The 13,909-nt window shown below is 38.7% G+C and overlaps 1 protein-coding gene across 1 annotated transcript in view; it reads left to right on the top strand.

The window, feature by feature from the left end:
* The window catches only part of man1a1 (mannosidase, alpha, class 1A, member 1), a 128,043-nt gene that overhangs the window by 48,295 nt on the left and 65,839 nt on the right, over positions 1–13,909 (top strand). The window contains exons 3-4 of the mRNA XM_024290774.2: positions 520–635; positions 6,097–6,177. Coding sequence (XP_024146542.1) covers positions 520–635; positions 6,097–6,177 — 197 coding nt within the window. The remainder of the gene's footprint in view (positions 1–519; positions 636–6,096; positions 6,178–13,909) is intronic.

The following is a 13,909-nucleotide window of genomic DNA, read 5'->3' as shown; positions in this document are numbered from 1 at the left end:
AAAGCACAGAAACAGGTATGAAATAACTTCTGCTGAAGTTGTTTTTTTGCTTTTAAAGTGCAATGACAGTCGGAATCTCTCATTGCTGATAAATTCAATGAAAAAAAAAACTCTTGAGTATTTTTTGTTAAATGAAGGGCTTTTACAAAAACAGAAAGTTGAATAAATCTGATCCTCACAGATCTTTCTTTTTGCTGTTGGATGACTAAAGGTCGTCTCACTGAATCTTTCCACAGCAGCTCGCTCTGTCCTCCTCTGTTCTGAGGTCAGGCAGCTCCTCGGGTTTGCAGTGAGCAGGAGCTTTCTCTGTATGTGTTCTGATTCCTGGTTGGGTCGAGGTCTGGGAAGCTCCGGCGCTCCGAGGCTAATCAGCCTCGATGAGCTGCTCTCCTGATGTTTGATCCATGCCGATAATCAGCAGCTCTTACCATCTGTCTGCTGAATGATTCACTCTCCCTCCCAACTCCTGCTGCTCCTCCAGGATGCCTCACCTCCCGTCTCCCCCTCTGCTTCTCGCAGGAAGCATTAAAGGAGCCACGATAGTGGACGCTCTGGACACGCTCTTCATCATGGAGATGCCCGAGGAGTTCAACGCCGCCACGGAATGGGTGGAGAAGAACCTGGACTTCAACATGGTACGTGGGAACGCTCGCAAATGTTCTGAGGCTATCCCATGAGCCTCTGCTGGGTCACATGACATGAGTTTGATCAGCTGCTTTTTCTACTTAAACCATGAAATCCACAAAACCAACAGAAGCTCTTTTACTGTGGGTTCTCCTAAAATGTCCAATGATCAGGCTCTCAGATGTAAAAGGAAGTTAGGATCTCACAAGAAAACCTTCAAAATAAAATGAGCATCTGCCGATGAGCATGAAGAGAGGGCTTTAACAATATCCGAATACTCGCCGCCGGTTTTCCTTAAATATTGAGTATGAATATTTGTGATCTCTGAGATCACTGATAATCTTTATAAATGCATTATAGTAAAACACTTGAAGCAATGTAAATATTACTCTAAAATTGTAGAATAATGTCCGATTTTAATTATAAGCTAAACAAACAGAATTCATTAAAGTCACAGGAAGTAAATAGATTTTCAAATTAAAGATATCAAGTGATTTTTACGGTTAAAAATAAATGTGTTTACTAAAATAAGTTCTGGAAGATAACTTTAATTTAAATATAGTGGACAGATGAAATTAGGAAAACTGGAAACATTCTCTTACTCACTGGTGGAGAGTCTGTACTGGGCGGAGTCTGTAAAGTGTTCATCTAAAGTGTTGGAGTTTATTCTGTTTTTACGCTAAAGATATGAAAAGTGGGTTTATAAAACATATTTTGGAATCACTGTTGTCAGTTTAGATGAAATGACTGAGTGTTTTCTAGGTCAGCAGCCTGCAACATGTGGCTCTTCTACCCTTATTTCGAGGCTCTGTGGTTAAACAAAAATAAAAAGCTTATATTTATAGAGTAACATAAAAAGTAAGTGAACCACAAGTTCATCAAAAACATGTTGACAGATTTTTGAACAAGGTTTACCACAATAAAAAACAAAAAAAAACAATTTGAGGTCAGTAAGGACAGCCAGAATTTAGACACAGCAGATTTTAATTTTTTTTTAATAAATAATTGTAGGTGCCCCTTATGGTTTGGAAAATTCAGTAAGAGTCTCTGATTTAATTTTGGCTTTTTGGATTTACAAATTTCTTACTGAGATGCACCACAAAAAGTAGAGTTTTAAATCACTGCTGACATTACACTACCTACTACTACATTTGCTGCTGATCCTTTGGCACATAAGGTGTCTTTTATTTTGAAAGGAAGTTGTGAACTTCTGTCCAAAGTTATTGAAAAGCCTATTTTCTTTTAATATTTAATTTGTGCTTATGCCCAAAAAAATAGTTCATTTTCATTTATCATAATACCAATAACAGAGAAACAAATGGGTGTCCTGTTTTTCTAAAGGGAGAAGTGAGACTTCTGCTGGGTTGTTGTCTGTTAGAAATCGACCCCAATGGTTCTTTAAGTATCAAAGGTTCTCTAGATACTTGTGGAGTGTCTGTAGTTTATTTGACTTCCTTCCTATTTGACAGAATTACAGATAATTTATGCTGATAATCCCACATTAAGGGTCCTTGCGTCTGCAGGAAGTGATGCGTTTTGTCTCGCTGCTCAGATGATGGACGGGTCCTTCACATGAGACGTATACCAAGTGTAAAAGTTTGCACCTAAAGAGCTGCTTTCAGACTTTAAATGTTTGAAAGTGTGATCGTCTTCATGCAGAGCTCCTCCTCCTTTGATGTTTGGTTTTTAAGGAGTCCTCCTCATTACGATGCCCCTTTGAAGCCTCTTATTGAGAAGAGACTAAATTCTGTTGGTTTTTTCAACCATCCTGTTTACGACTCCTTCATGGTGGGGGAACCATAAATAACCCCTCAGTGCAGCGGTTCACCGTGTGGTTCCTTGGAGCTGTCACTCAAACTGAACGCAGATCTTTTTGCAGCGGAGTGTTGATCATTGACTGTATCAGAGACCTGGACTGAGTGACCCCGCCCCCCTGATGTTCCTGGCCTACATGGCGTATGGTTTGAACTTTGAGAGTTTAAACAAGAGTCTGGAAATGTACATGTCTGTCTGAGAAAACTGTAGAAAGTGAGAAGTTTAAAAACCTTAAACATCAGTAATCTGACTTCATCGCTTTCATCTATCATGAGTTATTTTTAATTTCTTATTTTTTTTACTCTGTCTCTCTGTGTCTTAAAACCATATGTTTGGAGACAGAAGTAACTGTTTTCCATGGAGGACATCACACTTGCTCAGTCCAGTTCTCTTATACAGTCAATGCTGTTGACTGACATCGTCTGGTTCCAAGGTGTCAGGGTCTGTACCGTGAACAAATGGTGACTGAATTAACTTAATTTCTTTGAAGAAGGAAGTAAGCTAGTTTTTATGGATGACGTCATACTTGTGCAGTCCAGCTCTCTTTTACAGTCAATGCTGTCAAATGATAACGTCTGGTTCCAACATGGCAGGGTCCGTATCGTGAAAAAACAATTACCAAATTATCTTCATTTCTTTGAAGACTGAAGTAAACTGGTTTCTATTGATGAAATCACTCCCTCTCAGTCCAGTTCTCTTATACAGTCAGTGCTGTTGACTGGCGTCGGTTTCCAACATGGCAGTGTCTATAACGTGAAAAGTTTGGTGCCTGAAGTAACTTCTTTTCTTTGGAGACAGTAGGTAACTGGTTTCCATAGATGACATCACACTTGGTCAGTTCAGTTGTCTTATACAGTCGATGCCGCTGACCGACAGTGTCTGGTTCCAACAAGGCAGTGTCCGAATTGTGACTGAATTAACTTTACATCTTTGGAGACAGAAGTAAACTGGTTTCTATTGACTTGCTCAGTCCAGTTCTCTGATACAGTCAATGTTGCTGACAAAGTCTGGTTCCAACACAACAGGGTCTGTATTGTGAAAAAAATGGCGACTGAATTAACTTAATTTCTTTGGAGACAGAAATAAGCCGGTTTCCATGGATGACATCACACTCGCTCAGTCCAGTTTTCAATCACTGTTAATGGTCCAGATGTTAATCTTCCTCCATGAATTGTTTCAAGTTAAGGGCGTAAGATTTTCACTGTGCTTTCCAACCACGCATTGGCTATATGTTTGACATCCGAACGTTGATCAGTTCTTTACTGAACCATGAAACTCAGTTTTCAAATGTTAAAAAACCATGAGGTTCTAGTGTTTGGTAATGTGGGTAATGACTCTCATGGATATACATTCCAACTTGTGATCTCTTTATGAGAGGTATAGTTTTATATTAGAGATCCATAACTGAAGAACTCTACTGATTATGGGATGTTCTGTGTGCTTATTTACCGTATTTAAGTGTGGTTGTTTTTACTGAATGTTTTTGACGTAGCTCTGTGAAAGTGCTTTCATGTTAGTCATGGGTTAGTGGAACGGCGTTCTGCCTGCCGGTAGAGCGCTGATGCTGACTCACAGCAGAGAGATCAGCGGGAGCGGAGGCTCGGCCTTTTGTCGTTTTAACAAGCTACAGTACCAGGAGATCTGTGGATAAGGCTTTGATCTGCAGAGCTTTCGGTGGAGGGTTTATCTCATCGGCCCGTCCGACTGCCCTCCTTAATTAGCTCTCCGTTTGTGCTGCTCAGGCGGCTTTTTCCACGCACTCTTTAACTGTTGCAACATCAGGGAGATAACATCCTGCAGCTGCTGACTCACGAGGGCCAACGTCCAAGAGTTAAACGCAGCGGTGGCTCCTGGACGCCGTTCCTCCAGGTTCTGTGGAGCTGCTGCTCTGTTGGAATTCAAAGGAATCTCAAGCTAAGTTTGAAAAATGTGGATTACAGCTCAGAGAGACATTTATTTTTAATGGAGATGAATCGGAGGCTCAGGCTGCTTGTTTATTCAGCCTCTCAGGACACACCGAGTGGCTTTTCCACATGACAGCTCATTGTCCCACCCCTGCAGTGATACATGCCAGCTGTCAGTCAGGCACGGCATCTTCATCTGACTCAGGAAGGCGTTCGGGAGAGTTTCTTGTTGCTGTTTTAGGATTGTTTTAGAGGCAGTGCTCTCCGCTCATGTCAGCCGCTGCACAGCTGGGCCCTGTCCGAGGCCTCGGGAGACAGCAGGGCTCTGTTCCAGACTGGAATAAATCTGCCCTGCAGGGGGCAATCTGTTTATTTATGGGTACAATGAGGGCAAAAGGTTGTCTTTGTGTTCCCCCCTAAATGTTCTAAAACTTTGAGGAAAAAGGGATTAGTTGTGGTTGTTCACCTTTCAGTGAACCACCTGTATGGAGTCAAATCAAGATCCGCTTAACGTGAACAAAAAAACAGATGGAAAATGTGAAACACAGAATTAGAACTGAAAAAAAATAAAAAAAACAAGACATTCTACATTTGAAAAAAAAAGAAAAAGAAAATTTGAAAACGTGAAATAAAACTTGAAAAATGTAAACAGCATATTGTAAATTTGGCAAATAAAATAATTCTGAAAACTTGAATTTAAAAAAAGTATAAATGTAAAATTACCAATTGAAAAATAATGTATCCATTATTACCAGCTGCTGTTTTAAACAGAGAACAGGAAAAAACTAAAAAGGGAAAGTTAAAAGTACAAGTAAACATTATTTTTTTAATTGGTAACAATTTTACTTTTTTTATTTAAGTTTCAAATTGTATATATTTCTCTTATTTTTTGTAATGTTCAATTTTGTTTTTTTAATTTTCAATAATTCCTTCAAATTTACAGTATGTATTTTTGAGTTTAAAACTGCTTTAAAAATTTTTTTTTAACTTACAATCTTGTTTTCCATTCACTGTAAACTGATCCTGATTAGACTCTGATTCGGTCAGGTGGTTTTCAGAGAACCTTCTACCAGACGCTCTTCCTGACCCCTCCCTGTATTTGACCCGGCCTGACGACCAACACAGGGAGACCCGACTTGAGCCTCTTGTGGTTAAATAGACGGGCAGTGGAGTGACGGGTCTTACCTAAGGACCCACGTGTAACATTTTTAAAAAACTAGCTTCCATAGAGCAAAGCAAGTTTCCAGCCCCAGTATAAACTATGCTGTACTCAGTGAAAGTGTCTCAAAAATAAGTATTTAAAAAGTTCTATTGCATAAGCCGAGCAGCACTGTCAACCCTATGACCCCGAAAGGGACAAAGCAGTTTAGAAAATGAATATAAAAAAACGTTTTTTACACTTTAAATTTGCTGGTTCAGAACTAAATGTAAAAACACTCAGAAAACCACCATGCTTTAAGTTACTGTTTAATAAAACATAAATGGAAATCTTTGAGCAAAAGGTTCAAGCCTTTGTTGCCAGGAGAGGGACAAATGTGACACCCCGTCCCATTTTCTGTTCATAAAAATCCCCCCCAGTATTCTGGACCAGCAGCTGACTTCATTCTGTGGACTGTGGGATGCCCTCAGGCAAAGTAAAGCCTGAAAAATATTCTGTTTTCAATCTTCACTTCTCCTAATAGTGAGAGAAAAATGATGTATTGAGAAGAAATAACCTGTGGCTTTTTCCTTTTTTTGTGCGTCTCTGCTGCAGAATGCAGAAGTGTCAGTGTTTGAGGTGAACATCCGCTTCGTCGGAGGTCTGCTGTCTGCATACTACCTGTCAGGAAAGGAGGTAAGGAGCCGTATGCACTAAAACCAAAGCAAGAAGCTGCAACTTTTCACGTCTGTGTAGAAAATGCAAGGAAAGGACTGAAAGGCTTGTTTGATTTCAAGTCTTAATCCTATTTTTAGAAGGAAATGTCATTTTGCTCAAGTGTGTATTTCTCAAATTATCCATAAATCAGTATGGAAGAACCCTCATGTCTGTATTACTGCTGAAACAGGAGTGAATGAGGAACGCGATCTGCTGCCTCTATTGATGAAAAGTAAACAGTGCTTGAATAACTGTTGCATAATGCCCAAACCTCGAGCAAAATCCAAAAGGAAAACAGTTCAACAAGTTTAAACGATTGTGTAAAAAAAAAGAGTATTTACCAATATATATGCTGAAAAAAAACACAATAAAGCTAAAGCTACTATATAACTACAATACTCTCAAAGCTACTTTTCTCCTGTAGAATCTGTGAAGTTAATGTGTTAATGATTTAAAGAGAAACCGAAGTTCAAAGGACGCCAACAAGGTTGGGCCAATTCTTATTTAGCAAGACTGAAAATACTTACCAAGAATAGATTAAAACAAAAAAAAAGGAGTGGTCTAAATAGAGACTTAACCGATTAACATAATATAAAAAAATGCTAAAACCTTTGTAAAAAAAATAGAAAAATGCTACGTCAGAAATAACACAAGTTATTAGTTTTTCTTTATTGTCAGACACATTGAAATTATCTGACTTTAGCTCTGTTGTTAGTGATTTTGTGAACACAGAAATATAATCAACTTTGCTGGTCAGAAAAGATCTTCTGCAGCTCTAACGCTGGAAAGCTAGCGTTAGCATTAGCATAAATTAGAAGAGGAAAATTCATAATCAAACCAGCAGCTTTCAATGAAGTTCCTGTAACCTTCGTCTAACTATGAACGGGTTGATTTTGCTTTTGTTCATTAGAATATTTGTTGGGAGTTGTGTAATTATTATAACAGATTAGACAAACTTGACCCTCCAGCGGGAATGAGCCACCGGGAGTTCAAATGCAGTCTGTGTTTGTGAAAACATTTGTCCTCCAATCATCGGTGCGACCGCTCCGCACACAGAAAAACCTTCACGTCTGCTTGAGGACAAGAGTGGGAACCTCGAGTGTCTTCCTCGCCGTCGCTGACCTCTCTGCTTTAGTGCTCACATGTTCTCCTTTCATTGCCCACAATTTGCATTCAGCAGCTGAATGAGGCTGAAGTGTTAGGCTGAGTGCTTCTCTATTAGCATGAAAGAGTTCAAACACAAGTCAGCTTTTGGAGAAAAATCCATTTCAAAGTTCACAGAACACTTGGACACGTGAAGGTGCAAGACGCCTTAAAGCCTAACGTTTCTCTGAGAGGCTGTTTTCAAATGACCAAACCTCAGTGTGTCGTTAACATTGACTGTATGTGAGAACTGGATTGAGTGACAGGTGTTCTGAACAGGAAGTACCAAGAACCCATAGACTTCAGTTGAGAAATAAGCAGCTGTTACTCATTTGCATGTCTGTATCTTTTCTGCCAATCAGATGTCTCGATGAACGATTGAAAAATTTAAATGTCAGATTCTCCCAATCTTTTTAGTGGAGGGGGTGTGGCCTACCAACAAGCTCATTCCTCATTGGTGAGAGCGGTTGCCATAGAAATGATGAATCAGACCAACTTGAACCAATCACTGCTTACAGAAATGACGAAAAAATGCAAAATAAACTGGCTTCATTAGGTTGGAACCAGAAGTATCATTTCTCTCTGGGTGATGTCACACTTGCTCAGTCCAGTTCTCATATACAGTCAATAGTCGTTGAGTTTTGAAGCTGACTGAAAAAACTTGTTGTAAATAAAGCTAAAATTGTATGGAGCTAAATTAATACTTTAAATAATTAAAATGAATATTAAATGAATAAGGACCACCCACCACTTGGTGCAGGACGTAGGGATCAGATTTTCATGAAAGATTCGTTCATCCATAAATGTCTCACATTTTTAACAGGAATCAAGTGTTTCTGCTGTGACAGCTCGTTGGTTTGGTCATTTGTTTACTACAAAAAGAGATTTCTTTATTGTCTGCAGCAAACAAAGTATGTTCTGATATTTTTAATGGCTTCTTAATGTAATAAATACGTGTAAAAAGAAAAAAGAAGAGGAGGAGCAAAAAAGAAACATTGAGTACAATCAAAAAAATAATGTTGCTTAAACTCAGTAAAAGACAAACAAAGCAAACAAGAAGAAACCGCTGTGTTCACTGCAAGGCTCCAACTCACATTTCCTGCATGAGAAAAAGTTTGAGCGTTCTAACATCAGGCCACAGGAGATAACTGGAGCTCCAATAGTGTTTTAAACATTTTATCGAACCATAAGGACGTTTTTGATGCCTGTATGTAACAATAAGATGGCGCTTTGAACGGGCTAGAACAGCGTTTTTGATGTACGGTTTGTGCGTGCTAAAATTTTTATTTAACTACGATCGTACAGACAAAACAAACATTTTATGACCGTAATTATCACAATTCTCAGAGTCAGTGATCGATTCTGATTGGTCCTTCGTGTTAGCCCCGCCCCAACGCGCCACAAATGAGCAAAAAGCTTTGAAACAAAAAATTCAGATTAAAAAAAAAAAAGTTCAAAGTGGAAAAAAGATTTGAAACTGAACAAAAGTTTTTAAATTGAAATTTGGAGTTTTGAAACCTAAAAAAATTGAACATTTGAAGCTGAAAATAATTGTAGTGTGAATGCTTTGTAAGCATATTTTTTGGCACGTAAAAACTCAATCCCACTTTCAGCTTCTTCAGGACATTACTGCTTGTATTTGTGGTATTCATAAACTTTATAGTTTTTGAAATATTGAGCAAAATTTGCCCCTTAGTAATACTAATTGAGAAAGTCTTCAAATTTTAAAATGTAAGTAGATTAGCAACAAGCCTTTAAATATAAATATTAAATATTTTCATGGGTTATGTTTTCATCTTTTATAGTAATTTTCAAAAGATTTGGCCTAATATTTTAGCAACATGCTAACGTTTTTGGCTAATTTGTTTTATACTGGGGTCTTTGAGACTAGTTTAGAGTTTAACTTCTATTTTAGCAACAAGCTAATGTTTTTGACTAATTTAGTTTACCGAGGAATTTTAGGCTATTTTGGAGCTTAGCTTGAACTTAAGAAACAAGCTAGCTTTTTTGGCTAATGCGTCATCTACTGAGGTTTTTTCGGCTAATTTGGAGTTTAGCTCATATTTAAGCAACACGCTATTTTTGCTAAATTAGCATGTATAAGCGATTTTTAAGCAATTTTGCAACAATTTTTTCAGAAATGTAGGTCACATTCAGCGCTCTTTTATAGTTCTTTAACAAAATTTTAGTGAATTTAATATATTGCAAATAGCTTTTGCATTTTCAGCAAATCCTTTCAGTATTTAAAGTAAATTGTGTCACCATTTTCAACAAAAAGCTTCAGCGACTACTTTCAGCAAAACACATTCACTTTAGCATTATCCCAGGTGATACAACTTTTTAGTTAAGTTTATTTTCAAATAGCAAAAAGTTTTAGACAAACACCAATAATTTTTTCAATTTGTTTTATTTGTGTTTCAAACAATATTGGCCCCATTTTAGCTCCATAAAAGTGTGTTTATTAACATTGGTCTGAAAACCGCAGAGCTTCCTGCTGTGAGTCTAATTACAGACCATAATAATAAAAGTGTTGCATAGAGAAGCTCCAGTTGGGACTCCTCTTCATTTTTCTGCAGCATCGATGACGGAGCTCTGTAATATTTTAAAGCCACGTTGCATCTTGTATTAGCATCAAAGTGTTGGTTTTTGGTGAAGTCTGTATTTTATTTGAATTAGTCCCATCTGAAGGGCTGCACGCTGGTGTGGTGGTTAGCACTGTCACTTCCAGCCGTGTATTTGTGTTGTGCGGGCTCTCCGGCCTCCTCCCACTGTAGGAAAACATGCTACATGGGTGGATTGGTGACTAAATTGCCCTCTTAGAAGTGAGTGTCTCTGTCTGTGGCTCCGGGCTGACGAGCGTTTCTGGATGCTTATGTTTGGTCATTAAGCTTCTCTCTCAGGTTTCTTTCCAAAGCGGCGCTGAAGATGAAAAGAGCAGGGGCGTGTTTGCGATGAACACGCAGATCAAACGCGCAGGTCGAACCTGCAACACGGATCAGAAATGTTTCGTGGAGCTTCAAGCCGGCGCTCTGAAGTCAAAAGCGGCTTTTGTGAAACGTCGTTTCTCGAAGCTCCAAATGATGTTTCTGCAGAACAGACGAGATCGTCGGCGTGAGCCCTGCTGGCTTCAGATTTGTACATCAACTCTGAAAGCTGAGCTGTCAGCTGGAGATAAAAACATGAAAGCAGGAGCAGCTTCAGAGATATTTCAGGAGCTCGGTAAGTGGCTGAAGGTGCGCTGAAAGCAGCGTTTACCCGTCACCCCAGCAACTTTCAAAGCCACCCTCAGGTTCTGTCGCCGCGCCGCTGTTCTTACTTTAGGGGGAACACAACTGCTTTGGTTCAAGCCGACGACAATCCACTCTGATTCTGTGCAGAAAGTTTTACCAGGAAAACATCAGCGTCTGCCAGACGCCTCCTTTCTGGGAATGGCGTGGAGGACAGATGGGAGGCGAGCGTTCGCTCTGGCTTGGGCTCAAAATGCCATCTCTGGTAAAAAATTGATCAGCATACGTGCAGCTGCCTCTGGATGTGTGAGCCCTACCTGCATCACCTATTTATCCTCTTCCTCTCAAGAAAGGAAGACGAGAAGTACGGCAGGAAGCAAAGAAAGACGAACTAAATTAAAGCCTTTTACTCTCTGCTAATCAAAGCTAAGTGCTTCAAAGGAAGAAGAGCCTCTGCAGCTGGAATGAAAGGCAGAAGTTGTACTGGAAAATGAGGGAGGCTTAAAGAAATGTGGATAGATTGAGCGCTGCATGAGCTGATGAAAAACCAGCAATGGGGGGTAAAGAGTATTAAAAAAAGAGTGGCTCACGCTCGACTAAACCTCCTTAACCCTTCATTTACCGCCATTGTAATGTGCTGAATTTACACTAATCCCCTTCACTTTCAGCTGCCAGGGAGAATAATCTGGTAATGGGAGGAATGAGGGTCCGAGTGACGGACTCATTCTGCTTCTGTTCCAACACACCTGATTCAGCTCATCAGCTCTTCATCAAGCTCAGCGAAAGCGCAGTAATGACACATTGATTTGGCTCAGGTGTTTGAGCTGAGAAACGTGAACCATGCAGAGCCGAGCGGGGGGTAGCTTGGAGAATGTTCCCAGGAAAACGCAGGAAGCCGGACTCGGACTCGGTGTTGTTTTAAGGCGTCGGTGCCGAACAGCCTCAGCTCAACTGCAGTTTTCCTCATTGAAACCAAAGAACAGGACATTTAAACACATGATAAATGCGCTAAGACGTATTGGCTTTTTAATTTAACGGTGTTTTCACATTTCCAGACAGGCACTTGTGTGTCCTGTCAGTCCCACCCAGGAATAATCAACAGTTGATTAAGGAAACACAAAATCAATTATTCTTTGCCACTGAAGCAGGATATTTTGTTATTAGGTCTTATTCGAGAAGGCAAAGACTGGAAAGAGGGGCATGAAATGCAGTTAACCAGCTTCAGGCTGAACTTTTTACTGGCTTTAGACTCCAAAAGCTGGTGATTTGGCCTGAAAAATTGTCTGTACCGACGTTTCATTAAATACAGATAGTAGAAACCATAGGATGTGGGAATAAAGGGCTGCATGTTAGCATACTTAGTGGCCCACTCTTGGATTTTTTGACCATTTTCCCTAAATAATATTTGCTAAAATTATAAAAAAGAAAAAAAAATATTACAGACTTCATGTCTGAAGCATTTTATGTCCACTTGTCTCAAGACCAATGGACAACATTCCCTTCCTATTGGAATTCAATTTTTCCATTCAGTTTTATTTATATAGCCCAAATTCACATTTTTTTTGCCTCATTAGGCTTTATACCGATTATTTTACAGAAGCAGAAAGTCTGTCATAAAATATAAACAAAAGCTGATTGCTAATCTAAACCGAATAATTAAAACTTTTCCCTGTCCTTACACCCTCCTTCCTATTAAGGAAAAACTCCTAAAAACCAGATTCTGAAAAAAAGAAGAAACTTTAGGGATACCCACATGAGGGAGAAATCCTCTCCCAGGACGAACAGGAGATTTACCAGGACTATTACAGAGGAATTAGCTTATCTAACTCTAAAGCAGGAATGTCAAACTCAATCACACAGGGGGCTAAAATCCAAAACACACCTCAGGTCACGGGCCGAACAGGATAAACATTTATTGAACACTCTAAAACCAAATTTTTAAAACTTTAAAAACCTAACTTTTTTACATAATTACGAACTAGATATATAGCATTACCTGCGATAATGCTAGTGTGAATGCTGGAAGCTGTATGTGAAAAAAACCTAAATTAGCCAAAACAGCTAGTGTGTAAATATTAGCCTAACTCCAAAGTAGCGTTAAAAAAAAAACTTTAGAAAAGCCCAAATGAGCCGAAACAGCTAGCATATTGGTGAAACATTAGCTAAACCCCGAAATAGCCTAAAAATCTTAATAAATGCCAAAATAGTCCAAAAAGCTAGCAGAATGCCAATTTTTAAAACTAGAAAACTGTAACTTTTTAATATAAATATGAATAATAAAAAGGCAGGAATATTATTCTAGAATATTATTCTTGAACAAGTATAGAGAAACACACCTTTGAAATGTTGGAACACGCCCACGACAGTGGAAACAATTTTTCACAGTGTACGCTCATATGGCAAAAAAAGAAAATCACGATTTTTTTCAATTTTATTTCACAATTTCGATTTTATCACTATTTCTTTAAAATAAATTCACATTGACAAAAATGGAATTATAATGATTTTTGTTGAAAAAAGTAAACACATTTTGAACAAATATTTATATTCTAATTTTAATTTCAAATATATTAAAAGAAAACACACAGGGAGGGGGAGGAGCAGCTTGGATTTAAAGTCACAGGCAGTCAACAAGCTTTTGCCTTCTCGGTCTTGCAGCTTTACGTAGAAGATCGTGATAAAACAATCTCTCAAAAATGACACATTGTCAATTATGGAGATCGTAAGACGATTTTATATCATCATATTGCCCACCCCTACCCTCTTTTATTGTGGGAGTTGTATTCTAAAAAAAATAGTTCAATAGAAAAATCCACAAAGAAGTCAACTTTATTATTTTACAATAATTGAATTTTTTTCACATCACACTTTACGCACTTTTCTTAGACAGATGTAATATTTAAAAACTTTCCTCTCTTGTTTCAAACCTTCATAGAAAAAAAAAAATAAGTCCATTACTAAAGTACCCCTAACCATGCCTGACAAAAGTCCTGATTCAACTCCATGTTTTCACTTAGGGCTATGTTGAGCAGTTTTAGGTTGGTATAGACATTTTTGAGTTTGTAGGGGTGCAGCACTTCAGAGGTACACCGCTAACAATTGAATATAAGCTCAAATTTTATTTGCTTGGGCATTAAAAAAAAAATCAGTTGTACCTTTGTACAAAAACCTTTAGTATCAAATCAAAAAGGTACAAAACTGTTGGAGCCTGCGTGTAAGTACCATATATTTGGACCAAAAGGCTCATTAAGCAATCATAGCGGCTCTATAGGGTGTGACTACACTCCCCAGAAGGCCCAGAGCAGGGAGGAGGGCCAAAATCCAAAACACACCCTAGGTCG

The sequence above is a fragment of the Oryzias melastigma genome, linkage group LG24 (genome assembly GCF_002922805.2).
Source record: "Oryzias melastigma strain HK-1 linkage group LG24, ASM292280v2, whole genome shotgun sequence".
Taxonomy (NCBI): domain Eukaryota; kingdom Metazoa; phylum Chordata; class Actinopteri; order Beloniformes; family Adrianichthyidae; genus Oryzias; species Oryzias melastigma.
Note: the sequence above shows the minus strand (reverse complement) of the source record. Positions and strands in the feature narration are given on the sequence as shown.